The sequence below is a fragment of the Eptatretus burgeri genome, chromosome 16, assembly GCF_056783735.1.
Source record: "Eptatretus burgeri isolate ZD-2024b chromosome 16, Ebu_testis_v1, whole genome shotgun sequence".
Lineage (NCBI taxonomy): Eukaryota > Metazoa > Chordata > Myxini > Myxiniformes > Myxinidae > Eptatretus > Eptatretus burgeri.
In genome coordinates, this window is record NC_140976.1 from 12,783,049 (window position 1) to 12,795,548 (window position 12,500).

At 52.7% G+C, this 12,500-nt stretch overlaps 2 protein-coding genes across 4 annotated transcripts in view; both read left to right on the forward strand.

The window, feature by feature from the left end:
• STK40 (serine/threonine kinase 40) overlaps positions 1 to 7,880 on the forward strand; it is a 35,858-nt gene extending 27,978 nt beyond the window's left edge. Inside the window, exons 2-11 of one of the 2 annotated variants that reach the window (XM_085859517.1) lie at positions 2,505 to 2,612; positions 3,313 to 3,398; positions 3,509 to 3,652; positions 4,149 to 4,379; positions 5,026 to 5,078; positions 5,223 to 5,338; positions 5,645 to 5,789; positions 5,897 to 6,016; positions 6,147 to 6,234; positions 6,397 to 6,714. In XM_085859517.1, the coding sequence (XP_085715643.1) occupies positions 2,513 to 2,612; positions 3,313 to 3,398; positions 3,509 to 3,652; positions 4,149 to 4,379; positions 5,026 to 5,078; positions 5,223 to 5,338; positions 5,645 to 5,789; positions 5,897 to 6,016; positions 6,147 to 6,234; positions 6,397 to 6,612 (1,299 nt within the window). In that variant the 5' untranslated portion in view covers positions 2,505 to 2,512 and the 3' untranslated portion in view covers positions 6,613 to 6,714. Of the gene's footprint in view, positions 1 to 2,504; positions 2,613 to 3,312; positions 3,399 to 3,508; positions 3,653 to 4,148; positions 4,380 to 5,025; positions 5,079 to 5,222; positions 5,339 to 5,644; positions 5,790 to 5,896; positions 6,017 to 6,146; positions 6,235 to 6,396 lie in introns of both variants that reach the window. The other variant, XM_085859516.1, reaches the window with a different exon arrangement.
• The window catches only part of LOC147010538 (protein eva-1 homolog C-like), a 5,408-nt gene continuing 531 nt past the window's right edge, over positions 7,624 to 12,500 (forward strand). Inside the window, exons 1-9 of one of the 2 annotated variants that reach the window (XM_085859509.1) lie at positions 7,624 to 7,758; positions 8,300 to 8,554; positions 8,734 to 8,969; positions 9,133 to 9,256; positions 9,420 to 9,590; positions 10,519 to 10,662; positions 10,807 to 11,103; positions 11,392 to 11,490; positions 11,571 to 12,500. The exon at positions 11,571 to 12,500 is cut by the window's right edge and continues 531 nt beyond it. In XM_085859509.1, coding sequence (XP_085715635.1) covers positions 8,467 to 8,554; positions 8,734 to 8,969; positions 9,133 to 9,256; positions 9,420 to 9,590; positions 10,519 to 10,662; positions 10,807 to 11,103; positions 11,392 to 11,490; positions 11,571 to 12,007 — 1,596 coding nt within the window. In that variant the 5' untranslated portion in view covers positions 7,624 to 7,758; positions 8,300 to 8,466 and the 3' untranslated portion in view covers positions 12,008 to 12,500. The remainder of the gene's footprint in view (positions 7,759 to 8,299; positions 8,555 to 8,733; positions 8,970 to 9,132; positions 9,257 to 9,419; positions 9,591 to 10,518; positions 10,663 to 10,806; positions 11,104 to 11,391; positions 11,491 to 11,570) is intronic. The other variant, XM_085859510.1, reaches the window with a different exon arrangement.

The following is a 12,500-nucleotide window of genomic DNA, read 5'->3' on the forward strand; positions in this document are numbered from 1 at the left end:
CAGGCAGTGTGGGGCTGGGCGGCGTGGGGAAAGGGCAGCAGGCGGTATGGGGAAAGGGCAGCAGGCAGTGTGGGGCTGGGCGGCGTGGGGAAAGGGCAGCGGGCGGCGTGGGGAAAGGGCAGCGGGCGGCGTGGGGAAAAGGGCAGCGGGCGGCATGGGGAAAAGGGCAGCAGCCGGCGCGCGGAAAGGCCAGCAGGCGGTGTGGGGAAAGGGCAGCAGGCAGTGTGGGGCTGGGCGGCGTGGGGAAAGGGCAGCAGGCGGTATGGGGAAAGGGCAGCAGGCAGTGTGGGGCTGGGCGGCGTGGGGAAAGGGCAGCGGGCGGCGTGGGGAAAGGGCAGCGGGCGGCATGGGGAAAGGGCAGCGGGCGGCATGGGGAAAGGGCAGCAGGCGGCGTGGGGAAAGGGCAGCAGGCGGCGTGGGGAAAGGGCAGCGGGCGGCGTGGGGAAAGGGCAGCGGGCGGCGCGGGGAAAGGGCAGCGGGCGGCGTGGGGAAAGGGCAGCAGGCGGCGCAGGGGAAAGGGCAGCAGGCGGCGTGGGGGAAAGGGCGGCAGGCGGTGTGGGGGAAAGGGCGGCAGGCGGTGTGGGGGAAAGGGCGGCAGGCGGTGTGGGGGAAAAGGGCGGCAGGCGGTGTGGGAAAGGGCAGCAGGCGGCGTGGGAAAAGGGCAGCAGGCGGCGTGGGGGAAAGGCGGCAGGCGGCGTGGGGGAAAGGGCGGCAGGCGGTGTGGGGGAAAGGGCGGCAGGCGGTGTGGGGAAAGGGCGGCAGGCGGTGTGGGGGAAAGGGCGGCAGGCGGTGTGGGGAAAGGGCGGCAGGCGGTGTGGGGAAAGGGTGGCAGGCGGTGTGGGGAAAGGGCGGCAGGCGGTGTGGGAAAGGGCAGCAGGCGGTGTGGGGAAAGGGCAGCAGGCGGTGTGGGGCTGGGGGGTGTGGGGAAAGGGCAGCAGGCGGTGTGGGGAAAGGGCAGCAGGCGGTGTGGGGAAAGGGCAGCAGGCGGTGTGGGGAAAGGGCAGCAGGCGGTGTGGGGAAAGGGCAGCAGGCGGTGTGGGGAAAAGGGCAGCAGGGGTGTGGGGAAAAGGGCAGCAGGCGGTGTGGGGAAAGGGCAGCAGGTGGTGTGGGGAAAGGGCAGCAGGCGGTGTGGGGAAAGGGCAGCAGGCGGTGTGGGGGAAAGGGCAGCAGGCGGTGTGGGGGAAAGGGCAGCAGGCGGTGTGGGGGAAAGGGCAGCAGGCGGTGTGGGGGAAAGGGCAGCAGGCGGTGTGGGGGAAAGGGCAGCAGGCGGTGTGGGGAAAGGGCAGAAGGCGGTGTGGGGAAAGGGCAGAAGGCGGTGTGGGGAAAGGGCAGAAGGCGGTGTGGGGAAAGGGCAGAAGGCGGTGTGGGGAAAGGGCAGGTGGCGGTGTGGGGAAAGGGCAGCAGGCGGTGTGGGGAAAGGGCAGCAGGCAGTGTGGGGCTGGGCGGTGTGGGGAAAGAGGCAGCAGGCGGTGTGGGGAAAGGGCAGCAGGCAGTGTGGGGCTGGGCGGTGTGGGGAAAGGGCAGCGGGCGGTATGGGGAAAGGGCAGCAGGCAGTGTGGGGCTGGGCGGCGTGGGGACAGGGCAGCAGGCGGCCTGGGGAAAGGGCAGCAGGCCGCGTGGGGAAAGGGCAGCAGGCGGCGTGGGGAAAGGGCAGCAGGCGGCGTGGGGAAAGGGCAGCAGGCGGCGTGGGGAAAGGGCAGCAGGCGGCGTGGGGAAAGGGCAGCAGGCGGCGTGGGGAAAGGGCAGCAGGCGGCGTGGGGAAAGGGCAGCAGGCGGCGTGGGGAAAGGGCAGCAGGCGGCGTGGGGAAAGGGCAGCAGGCGGCGTGGGGAAAGGGCAGCAGGCGGCGTGGGGAAAGGGCAGCAGGCGGCGTGGGGAAAGGGCAGCAGGCGGCGTGGGGAAAGGGCAGCAGGCGGCGTGGGGAAAGGGCAACAGGCGGCGTGGGGAAAGGGCAACAGGCGGCGTGGGGAAAGGGCAACAGGCGGCGTGGGGAAAGGGCAACAGGCGGCGTGGGGAAAGGGCAACAGGCGGCGTGGGGAAAGGGCAACAGGCGGCGTGGGGAAAGGGTGGCAGGCGGTGTGGAGAAAGGGCAGCAGGCGGTGTGGGGGCTGGACGGCGTGGGGAAAGGGCAGCAGGCGGTGTGGGGCTGGTGGCGTGGGGCTGGGCGACAGGCGGCGTGGGGCTGGTGGCGTGGGGCTGGGCGACAGGCGGCGTGGGGCCGGGCCGGGCGACAGGCGGCGTGGAGCCGGGTGGCAGGCGGCATACTACTGAAAGCCTTAAAGTTTACTCCCTTGGTGTTCCCTTTCCTCTCCAAATTCTCACGCACACATACACACCCATCCTCCCTTCTCTTCTTTGTTTTTTCCATTTCACTGTCGTTCCCCCATAACCCTGTACAACAGTAATAATAATACAGTATATAATATGTGACCCCTTGTAATTTCTGCTTTGTGTCCCTCACCTTTAGTGTTGGGTCTTTCATCCTCTGCTCTTTTTAACACTGCAGTTGCTGAGATGAAGCGAAGGGCCGAGCCGGGGGAAAAGGCACCAAGTAAGGTGAAGCGGCTTGGTGGAGCGCTTCAGGGTAGCAAGAGAGCTGGACCTTATCTGCTTGGTAAGTCACAAAGACATGATCTCCACTATTCTTGTCCTGCCTAAGATTTCTGGAAGTCTGTCCAGGAAACCCCAACTCAGGGCTGTCACGTACACAGGCAACGGCAGCTCGCTCACGCTGTCTCAAAACGAATGCGGCGTTCTGCCTTTGCACCTTTTCCTACATCGTCACCATCATGTACCCTGCCCGATGCATAGCGTTGGTGCTGCCAAATAATTTACGAGCCCACCATCCTGGTCAGATCGCCACTCTGATTCATGAAGTCAAGCAGGGTAGGAATTAGGAATCTGTTCAGGGTGCCGGCGATTGCTCGCCAAGTCTTCGCGAAGGACACCGTGGGATCTTTAATGTCCACCAACTAATGCTGGCCGACAGGACACCACTTTAACGTCCAAGCGAGGGATGGCATACAAATTGATGAATCGCTCTGCTGGACGGAGATGCAAACCAATACTAGATAGCTGTGACTCCCTCCCCAGACAAGGGTCTTGGCCATCCAGCTTATCCTATCCTTCATCATATCCACCGGAGGTTGCTCGATCATAACAAACCAATTCAAGGTTTGCTTTTGTTTGTTTGTTTTTTCTGTAAGTCATCTTGAAAGTTTTGTTGACACATGGATATAAATGCGCTCGCTACCCCGATCTTCCCACTTTCGGTCTGTGGTTGTCACCATCACCTTATCGGAGATGTCGCACAGGGCCTCGACTTGGCAGTTCCCCGGTGTCCAGCATTGTGCAGTGCCTGGCAAGACGAGAAGGGACAGATGATTTTTATCAGCTCAAGGTGATCACCTCAGAACTATTCTATTTTTATTGTAAGTCCGAAGAGGTGACGACCCCCAGACATTTAATGAAGTGATCTTGCTTTTGACTGTGTGGCTTTTCTCCTCCTAGATCCTCTCTTTGGAAGAGGGTGGAGACCATGGGTATGACAGCCAGGAGGAGAGACAAGGCAAGATGTTGCTGCATACAGAGTACTCACTGCTGTCTCTCCTGCATGGACAAGAAGGAGTAGTCCATCACCACGGTCTCTTCCAAGTGTGTATAGCATTTTATAACCATGTCGATGGTGCACACACACAACTTTCTTTTACTATGCACTCAGGGATATTTAAAAGTGTGGAGAGGGCAACTCTGTCTTTTCAGAGGTAGCATTCTGATGCCAATCCCAAGTTGCCCTGAGCTCATTTAGGGTCATCCACAAATGTGTTGACTCAGGACTAGCATCACTTGTAGAATAGACCAGGTAGGGCATGCACATTACTCCTTCCCTGGCATGCATATTCCAGCTGGGATTTTCTTCAACAAACTGATAGCAACATGGCAGTTCTGAAATTATTGTAGTTTCAGATCCAAATTCTATATACTGCCATCTTCAGCTGGATTTGAACCCACAGCCAGTATCTTCACCACTCGACGGCCACTGTACCAAAATGTGATTTGACACATTGTACCAGCAAGTCAAATGGACAATTATTTGCCATTGAAGGAGCTCATCGTAACAGAGCCGTTCGTCCTCCCCGTGTCATCTCAGGATAGAGCAGAAGATCCGGTGGAGGGGTGCACATCACTGGAAGGTTTTGGAATGGCCCGTCGGAGGCGGATCTGTCTGGTGCTGGACTGCCTGTGTGCACACGATTTCAGTACACGCACCGCTGAGCTCATCAATCTCCAGCACTACGTGATTCGGGAGAAGCGTCTCTCTGAGAAAGAGACGATTGTGGTGTTTTATGACGTCGTCCGTGTGGTTCACAGCTTGCATCAGGTCGAGTATAGGGGTAACAAGTCAAAGCAGACATGTTTTGAGGGGGAAATTTTTAATTTTAACACCTTTTGAGACTCCAAGTGTTTAAACTTTCAATCATGTCCTTCAGGATGATCTGGCGGTATGCACACTCCCCTCAAAGCTGTCTAGTTTGGGTTCAAATCCTGACCCAGCTATAAACTGCCATCCCAGTGTTTCACAGGCAGGATGATTCTTCAATGTGTGTGCCGTCCCTCAGATGGACGTTAAACGGACGTCCCGTGTGCCAGCATCAATCAGTTGGTGGATGGTAAAGATCCCACGGTGTCCTTCATGAAGAGTTGGCGAGCTATTGCCGCACCCTAAACGAATTACAAATTCCTGCCTTGACCCATAGAGGGCACTGCATCAGCGGCACAGCTGCACCATTGGCCAATGATGTTAGCCAGCCTTTTGCTGTGTTCTAATGAGGAGAGGATCACACCCTTCACAGATAATTTATTGTCGTTCTGTTTTGAGAAGAATTTACCGAATCCAGATGGAACGGAGAGGTTGAAAATCTTAGCAGCAGTCCAACGCATCTGCTTAGCCTCCTTGCTTTGCCTGAATCAGAATGCTTCAGTCAGACAATTTGTGTGTCTTCCTCATTTTTCTTTTTATCCAACAGAAAAACATCGTTCACAGGGACTTGAAATTGGGCAACATGGTGTTAAATAAAAGGTGAGCAAGTGGAACTACCTGGAACCCAAAATCAACGCGAATGCCTAAACCGGTGTTGAGCAAAATCATGATGAGTACCCTGTTTTACGAGGTGGTTGTTTGAAGGTCGTTTTGGAGGAAACTTGAATGTGGTTGTCTGGGTAGGACGCATCGTATCACGGTGACCAATTTTTGCTTGGGGAAACATCTCGTCAGTGAAGGAGATTTGTTAAAAGACCAGCGAGGCAGCCCTGCGTACATTAGCCCGGACGTTCTTAGCGGTGAGTTGAAATGGTCTTAATTCATCGTTGCAATGTTAATAGAAGGAAACCTATCGAGATGTGGTGCTCCCACTCCCAACACCACCCCCTCCCCTCTCCCCTCAAACTCATCCAGCCTCCCATTGGTAAATACGAAGATACTCTCACTCGAGTTTAAGCATCAGTTTTTCCATTGTGTTCATTTGAATGATGCATGCAATTAATGACGACGGCAGCTCGACAAATTAACTTCCCGATGCCTCGCACGAATCATCGGTGCACACTGCGATTGTTGCTTTGCATGTGACGGGACCTTGTATGCCACAGGACGACCATACTTGGGAAAGCCGAGTGACATGTGGGCGCTCGGCGTGGTTCTTTTTACCATGCTCTATGGACAGTTTCCTTTCTACGATTCTGTTCCCCAAGAACTCTTCCGAAAAATCAAAGCCGCAGAGTACACGATTCCGGTGTAAGTCTGGCGAATATGCCATCAATCGTCACGTACCCCAGAGCCCTTGACGGCGAGTGTGTGCTCGAGACGTGGACTGCGCATCGAGCACGGTTGCGTTTCTGCAGGTGCAGCAGCGTCTCAGAGAACACCGTGCTGCTCATCCGCAAACTGCTCGTGCTGGATCCACAGAAACGGCTCGCTGCTGGAGAGGTGTTGGAGTCTCTAAACTCAATTGTCTTTACCTGGTAGGATCGCGAACACAACACCAGGGAATTGGAAAGTACAATGGTCTCATATTGAAAATTGAAAGTGCAATGATAAAATTATTGGGTTTTTTTTGTTTGTTTGTTTTGTACCTCACCTACGTGTGTCTAGGCAGGCCATGTCAGCTCTAGCAGGTCCACTGCAGGTGGTGCCGGACATGGACGATCAACAGGTGGCCATGGGAGAAGGACCAGAAGAGGTCAGGAAGGAATGTGTGGAATTGTGTGACAGAGAGAAAATTGTTCACTTGCTTTTCAGATAAATACCATAGGTTGTTTATCTTCCTATTTTGGCTGCAACCACCCACGGTTGCAGCTCTGGAAGAACAAGTGTGATGCCATTCTTCTTTTTGGCGTGGCAGACGAAGCTTCCAGAGGAGGAGGAGTCGGAGTACGAGTTTGAGCCTCACATGCGACAGCAGATGTTGCTGGCCGAGGAAAAGGCCGTCTCACGTGCGGTCAAGGGCTTGGCTTGTCGCCGACGGGTTTCCGGCCTGCCTCCCGTTCGACGTATCGGCCACGACGCCCAACCCCTGTCCGCCCTGGAACTGCTTTCTCATTCTCACCTCCTACTTTGACTTTCACTGGCACCTTTTTCTTTCCACTTCGTTCAATATTGCTTTTGGATGGGTTGTGTGATACTTTTCACGATTCTCTTGGGTCATAAAATCTCAATGCAAGTGGTCGTTCATTCTTCTGGGTCGGAACAAAACCTCCATCTGCTCACTTTCAAACATGGGTGACGTATTTTGTGGAGTCGAGTGCGTAGGGCAGGCTCGCACCTTCTACACGTTTCTCAAATTTGTCTCAACTGTATTAGGAAAGAACCATTACTTGCTCTCTCTTCTAACATAAATCTTAACAGATTAGCCTGAGTTCTCACCTGCCCCCATCACACACACCTCCCCCTTTCAAACAGGTGTTTCATAGCATTAGATGCAGCAAGCAATGCATTTTGCTCTTTGAAATTGCAATTTTTAATTCGTGACTACACGGTGCCGTCAATAATCAGGGTGCTCTTCCATGCCGTGGTGGAAGAGCTGTCTCCCCCCCCCCATCTCCAACCCCCTCCCCAATGAAAATGAGACAAAGATCTTAAACAGTGACGATTTCTTTCCAAGGGGGGGAATTGTGTTTGGAATCCTTCTCAACGTTTGTTACTCGAGTGTTGTATTTCACTGATGACGGTAATAACCCGCGTTGGATTCGTATGTTACCTGTATTTGTTGGCACGGTCATTACGGTTTGGAATTGTGCAAATAAGGTTTGTGTTTTTACCTTTGAGGAGGGGAAAGTACTGTCGATTGGGATTAAGTGCTCAGAGCAGAGGCTGGGCCTACCTGCATGATGTTTTTAATACAACCTTTTTTTTTTTTTAATGAAAATGTGTCTGCTGTGTGTTTGACTTTGACACACCCCCGAACAATTCCGCTCCTCCTCCTTCGTATGCAGCACCAGGCTGTGGTTAGCATCATTGGTTGAGGGCATGACCGTCCCACTGATACAATGCCTCGATTTCCAGTATACTGGAATTCATTTTGCCGACATCGGAAGGACGACGGGCTGAGTCAATCCCACCTGGTGTTAATCGAAGGGCAAAACAGCGGCTCAAACTCAGGATGCTAAGATCCCAAGCCAGCCACTCTAACTGCCAAAACCAACACCAGGCTTAACCGCTCCACTGGACACAACGACTTGAGAATTCGTAGTTCTGTGGGTTGAAGGTGTTGGCGAGCACCTTATTTCACTCGATGTAAGTGTGCATCACATAGTGCCACGTGGTGGACGCTGGTATGAGAAGCCACAACAAAATATGCCATGGACATCATTAAAATGGAAGAATTAACTCGTCTGAGAGTGAAAATTCTTTGTGAATCAAAAAAAATTCTCAAACTCAAGTTTTCACAAGTTCAGGTCCTTTTGGTGCTCTTGAAATCCAACTGGAGACTCTTGTACGGTTCAGGATGGTGATGCAGGTTGAAGTTCGACAAAGGTTGAGTTCAAAGCCACGAATGTCTCCAAGAGTGTTAACCTTAGTGTTGGTGTATCTAAACCTTTAAGCTATGACTTTGGCCAAATTACAGTCTCTGATGTATCAAGGTCGTCGTTTGATGGGGTTTAGACCAGGATCTGGTCTTGCTCCAAATGTTTCTTGAGAGGGCAGTCACTGCGTAGGAGACGGCATCTGAAAAAAAAAAAATGAGAGAAAACGCAATGCAATGAGGGATGGGAAATCCACGCTTGTTGAATTTGCTGTTTACACAGGTTTTGGCCAAATGCCCTTTTCCTGCGTGAGATTAGCCAAGCTGGGCTGGACGGCAAGCGCAGGCGAGGAACGTGTGGAGACTCCGGCAAATGGCGGTCCTGAAATCGAGCTTAGATGGTGGTAACGGCAAAGGCTCGTGGTGGTTGTGGTGTTAAGGGGCACTGTGATGGAATGGGTGAGGTGCGGGGGGATGAGGCTCTACATGTGCTTGGCCATCCTCGTGAGCGTCACCTCCAGCACGAGGATCGCGCAAGGTGAGTCTTTGGTGGGGGATTGATTCACCTCTTCCAAGCGCTCGATATTGTTCCATCGTTAAAAGTTCGAAACATTCTCTGGATGGATTTATTTATTTTTCCCAAAAATAATTGCTGACGTCATCGTTTTACGGTGATCATAAACAAAACAACGGTCTCCTTGTTCCCGAAATTCCCAGAGTTTCTATCCCGGGCTTTGCTCACCTTTTCCCTGCGCACCTGTCCCACGCAAATTGCCTCTCTACGCTGCACCCGGTCCACCGCCATCATGATCCACTCCGCATCGTACAAACCACCGAGCCGCAGAGAACCGCTCTGTCTGGAAAGGCAGAGCACGCGGTCCTCGTCAGACTCGATGCACAACGCGGTGCCTAATCCGATGGACGTGGATTGCTCGGTTCCAGGTACACTGCAGGTAACAGAAATCCAGAGTGAATGTCACTTCGTAAGCTGTCCATTTTCATTTGACAACAAAATATCAATTTTCAAAAGTGAAAGAAATTTAATTGTTTTTAGCAATCATTCTTACACTAATTGGAGTTCTCTCAATTCATTCTTCTTCCTTGTGAAACCAATAGCACGTGGTCTTCGAATGCCAGGACCGCAGGCGCTGCGACCTCTTCATCTCCAACACGACTTTCGGCCCTGATCCTTGTCCTGAGGTCCTCAAGGTCCTCACGCTTCATTATCACTGTCGACCCGGTACGCTCCACGGCTCCAAGCCAATGGCAGCAACCGAGCACTGCACTCGTCGTCAGTCACAATCATGACATCACTGGCAATCTGTTGTTCTGGTGATTTTAGCACCACCGTATATGATACATTTCGCCAGACTTACTTTGTGGTGGTAACATCTGCCGTGCAGTCGAGCTGCGGAGTCGCGTCGCCTGCGAGCCGGGGAAGATGCGGTTGCGGTGTCCACGTGGATCCCTGATCGTCCCTCAACACGCCGAGTTCGGTCGATCACCGACCAGCGGTCTTCATTGTGCCACCGGACACGCCGGAGCTGGCCATGGTCATCCAAAGCATATGCAGGGTGGGTTCGATGAAATGAAAAACGGTTTTTAAAAAAATTCCACAATTTGGAGGAGGTCGATCGATACACTTTCTGTAGGCATCTCTGTGAGATGGGGATGGGCCAGGTGTGTGCCTGGGGAATGGCCAAACGGAGGCTCCTGGAGTACCGGCGGAAAGTGTACGCAGCAACACGCTCCTCTGGGGAATGCTCCCATACCTGACCTGATCTATCAGGAATGCACGTGGGAGGTGATGGATTTAAATAATTTAAATTGAGAAAAGGAAGATCAGGAAAGAAAGTTAGAAGAGTATAGATATGGGAGGGAGAGAGGAGGATGGGAATAGGAGGGGAAGAAAGATGAGAATTAAAGGGTGGGAATGAGAAGGATGGCAGACGGGGGACGAGAGTGGAATAGGTTGGAGGTGGGGATGGGAGGGGGGAGGGTGAGATAGGTTGGGGATGGGAGAGATAGGTTGGGGATGGGAGAGATAGGTTGGGGATGGGAGGGGGAGGGTGAGATGATAGGTTGGGGATGGGAGGGGGAGGGTGAGATGATAGGTTGGGGATGGGAGGGGTGAGATGATAGGTTGGGGATGGGAGGGGGGAGGGTGAGATGATAGGTTGGGAATGGGAGGGGGAGGGTGAGATGATAGGTTGGGGATGGGAGGGGGGAGGGCAGGCATGGGGATGGGAGGAAGAGTGGACGAGGAGCGTGGGGACGAGAGTGGAATAGGTTGGGGATGGGAGGGGGTAGAGGATGGAAAGGGGAATGCTTCTATTATTTTATGTTTTCCCTGAATCAAGCACACATGAATATTGGGAATGATTGTGATGGAAAAACACACAAACGAAAGTTAGGAGTGTTTATTAAAGGTTTAAATAAATCAAAATATAAGTTGCTATGTAAGAGTAAGGTGTGATATAATCACGTGTGTTCAACTTGCAGATTGCCAATCCACCCGGGTCTTGCGCATCGTGACATCTCAGTGCCTCGGCCGATCCATGTGCCCTTTATACGCCTCATCGCACATCTTCGGAGACCCCTGTCCTTTTGGCACGTGGAAGCGTCTCTTTGTCATCTACTATTGTGGTGAGACCTTGATTGCGGTCTGATATCGGCCCTTAGACCTGAGGATTCTCCAGACACACGGCCAATAAATCTTCAAATTCCATTAATTACCCTCGTTCCCGATTGCATCATCATCATCATTGTCTGTTTTCTGGCTGGGTGCAGTTCCTGTTCGGGTTCTTGATGAAGCTGCCATCAACCGGGATGAAACATCTGCCCTCACCTCACATCCCACAATCGCCGCTCCCCTCACAAGCGTCTCCTTTCACTTCGCAGACACCCGTCTTACCCCGTCGGAGCATCGAATGAACTCGACGGCACATTCAACCTCAAAAAGGCAAAGCACATGGGGATGGGGCTTTAACTTGCCAACGGATCTCTCATCCACGCCGTACGTTTCCCCATCGACCATTATACCATCCACAAGGCTTCGATGGATCTCACCTCATCCAAGCTGGCATGGTAATCATCGATGGTATTATCAAAACAACAGGTGAAACAAGCCTGTTCTAAATGTAGAATTAAATATTTAATTAAGAGCCACCATTGGCTTTTCTGTGAGTTAAGCCCAAGCATGCACGCATGCAAGAAAAAAAAAAAAAACAAACACACACACACACCTTTTCATAAGTCTGTTTCTCACAAATGGAATCATTTATTGAACAGTACTGGCAGGTACTAAATCATAATAGCATTTAAAGGATGCATACAACATCACCCACCCAGGCTAAACTTCTGCTCTTTTTGCAGGACTAATGTCAGAGGCCACGCAAAACCCACTGCAAACCAGAATTGGACATTCTGACCTCCTGGTAACCAGCTCCCTGGCAAGCTTTGGGACACTGGCAGGTGAGGTTTACACAATAAGAGGAAGAAGAAGGAGAAGGACAAGATTTCTAAAATGCTTGTGTATGTACTTTTGACGACAGGAAACTTGGAACATGCTCTCCTGTCATTTATGGCTGGCGTTTGTCTTGGTTTGCTGCTCAGTCTGGCCGCTTTGCTGCCCACTGCTACCCCGTGGCAAGGAGGGACAAAGTACAAGACTGCGACAAACGGCAGGAGAGGCTTGCGTGACGAGATGAGCGATGAGGACGGAGACAGCGATTACAGTTCGTCTGCCTCCTCTCTGCTTCCTCGGTATCCCAATTCGCCTTGCGTGGCCCTCGCTTCTGAACTCAAGGAATGTGAGACTCGACCCCCCACCGAAATGGAGCTCATCGAAAGGCTCGAGCGACGAGACCGCATTTTGACAGAGATATGGTTGAGCAGCGGTGGTAGAGGAGGTGTGTACAACACTGCAACGTTCCCAAGTCTTACACAAAGACCCGACTTGTCATCGTGTGCAGAATCTTCCGTCACTTAGCCGCATTTGGTTCCGACTCTTTGCGTTTGAGAGCGTGAGAGAAATGGAATGAGACAGGAAGAATTTGTTTACTCCCTCTCTCTCTCGGAATTGGTTGGCAAAAGATGAAATGCAATGAGTCGAGCAACACTGGGGAAGCGTGACGTGTCTGTGCTGATGTAGGAGGTTGGCCGGGGAGGGAAATGGTGCAACAATTCTCGGATATAGAATGTCCAACACAACTCGAAGCTCGTCAGGAACAAAGTGCACAACCTAGCAGGTGGATATATCTGCCAACGTCACGACTTGTACTCCAGAGCTCTTCCTGTCTCATCAAGCTTTTGCTCATCGGACGAGGCAACCTTTGGCTTTGGGCAGACAGCCAGACATTCCAGAGAGCTGGCTGCAGTGGAAAAACACCAAGTATAAGGTCCGTTTTGAGCAATTATCGTGACAGCTTACGAAAGGAGCACGTGACGACCGGTGGAAAGTCGCGTTAACCTTGTGGATTTGC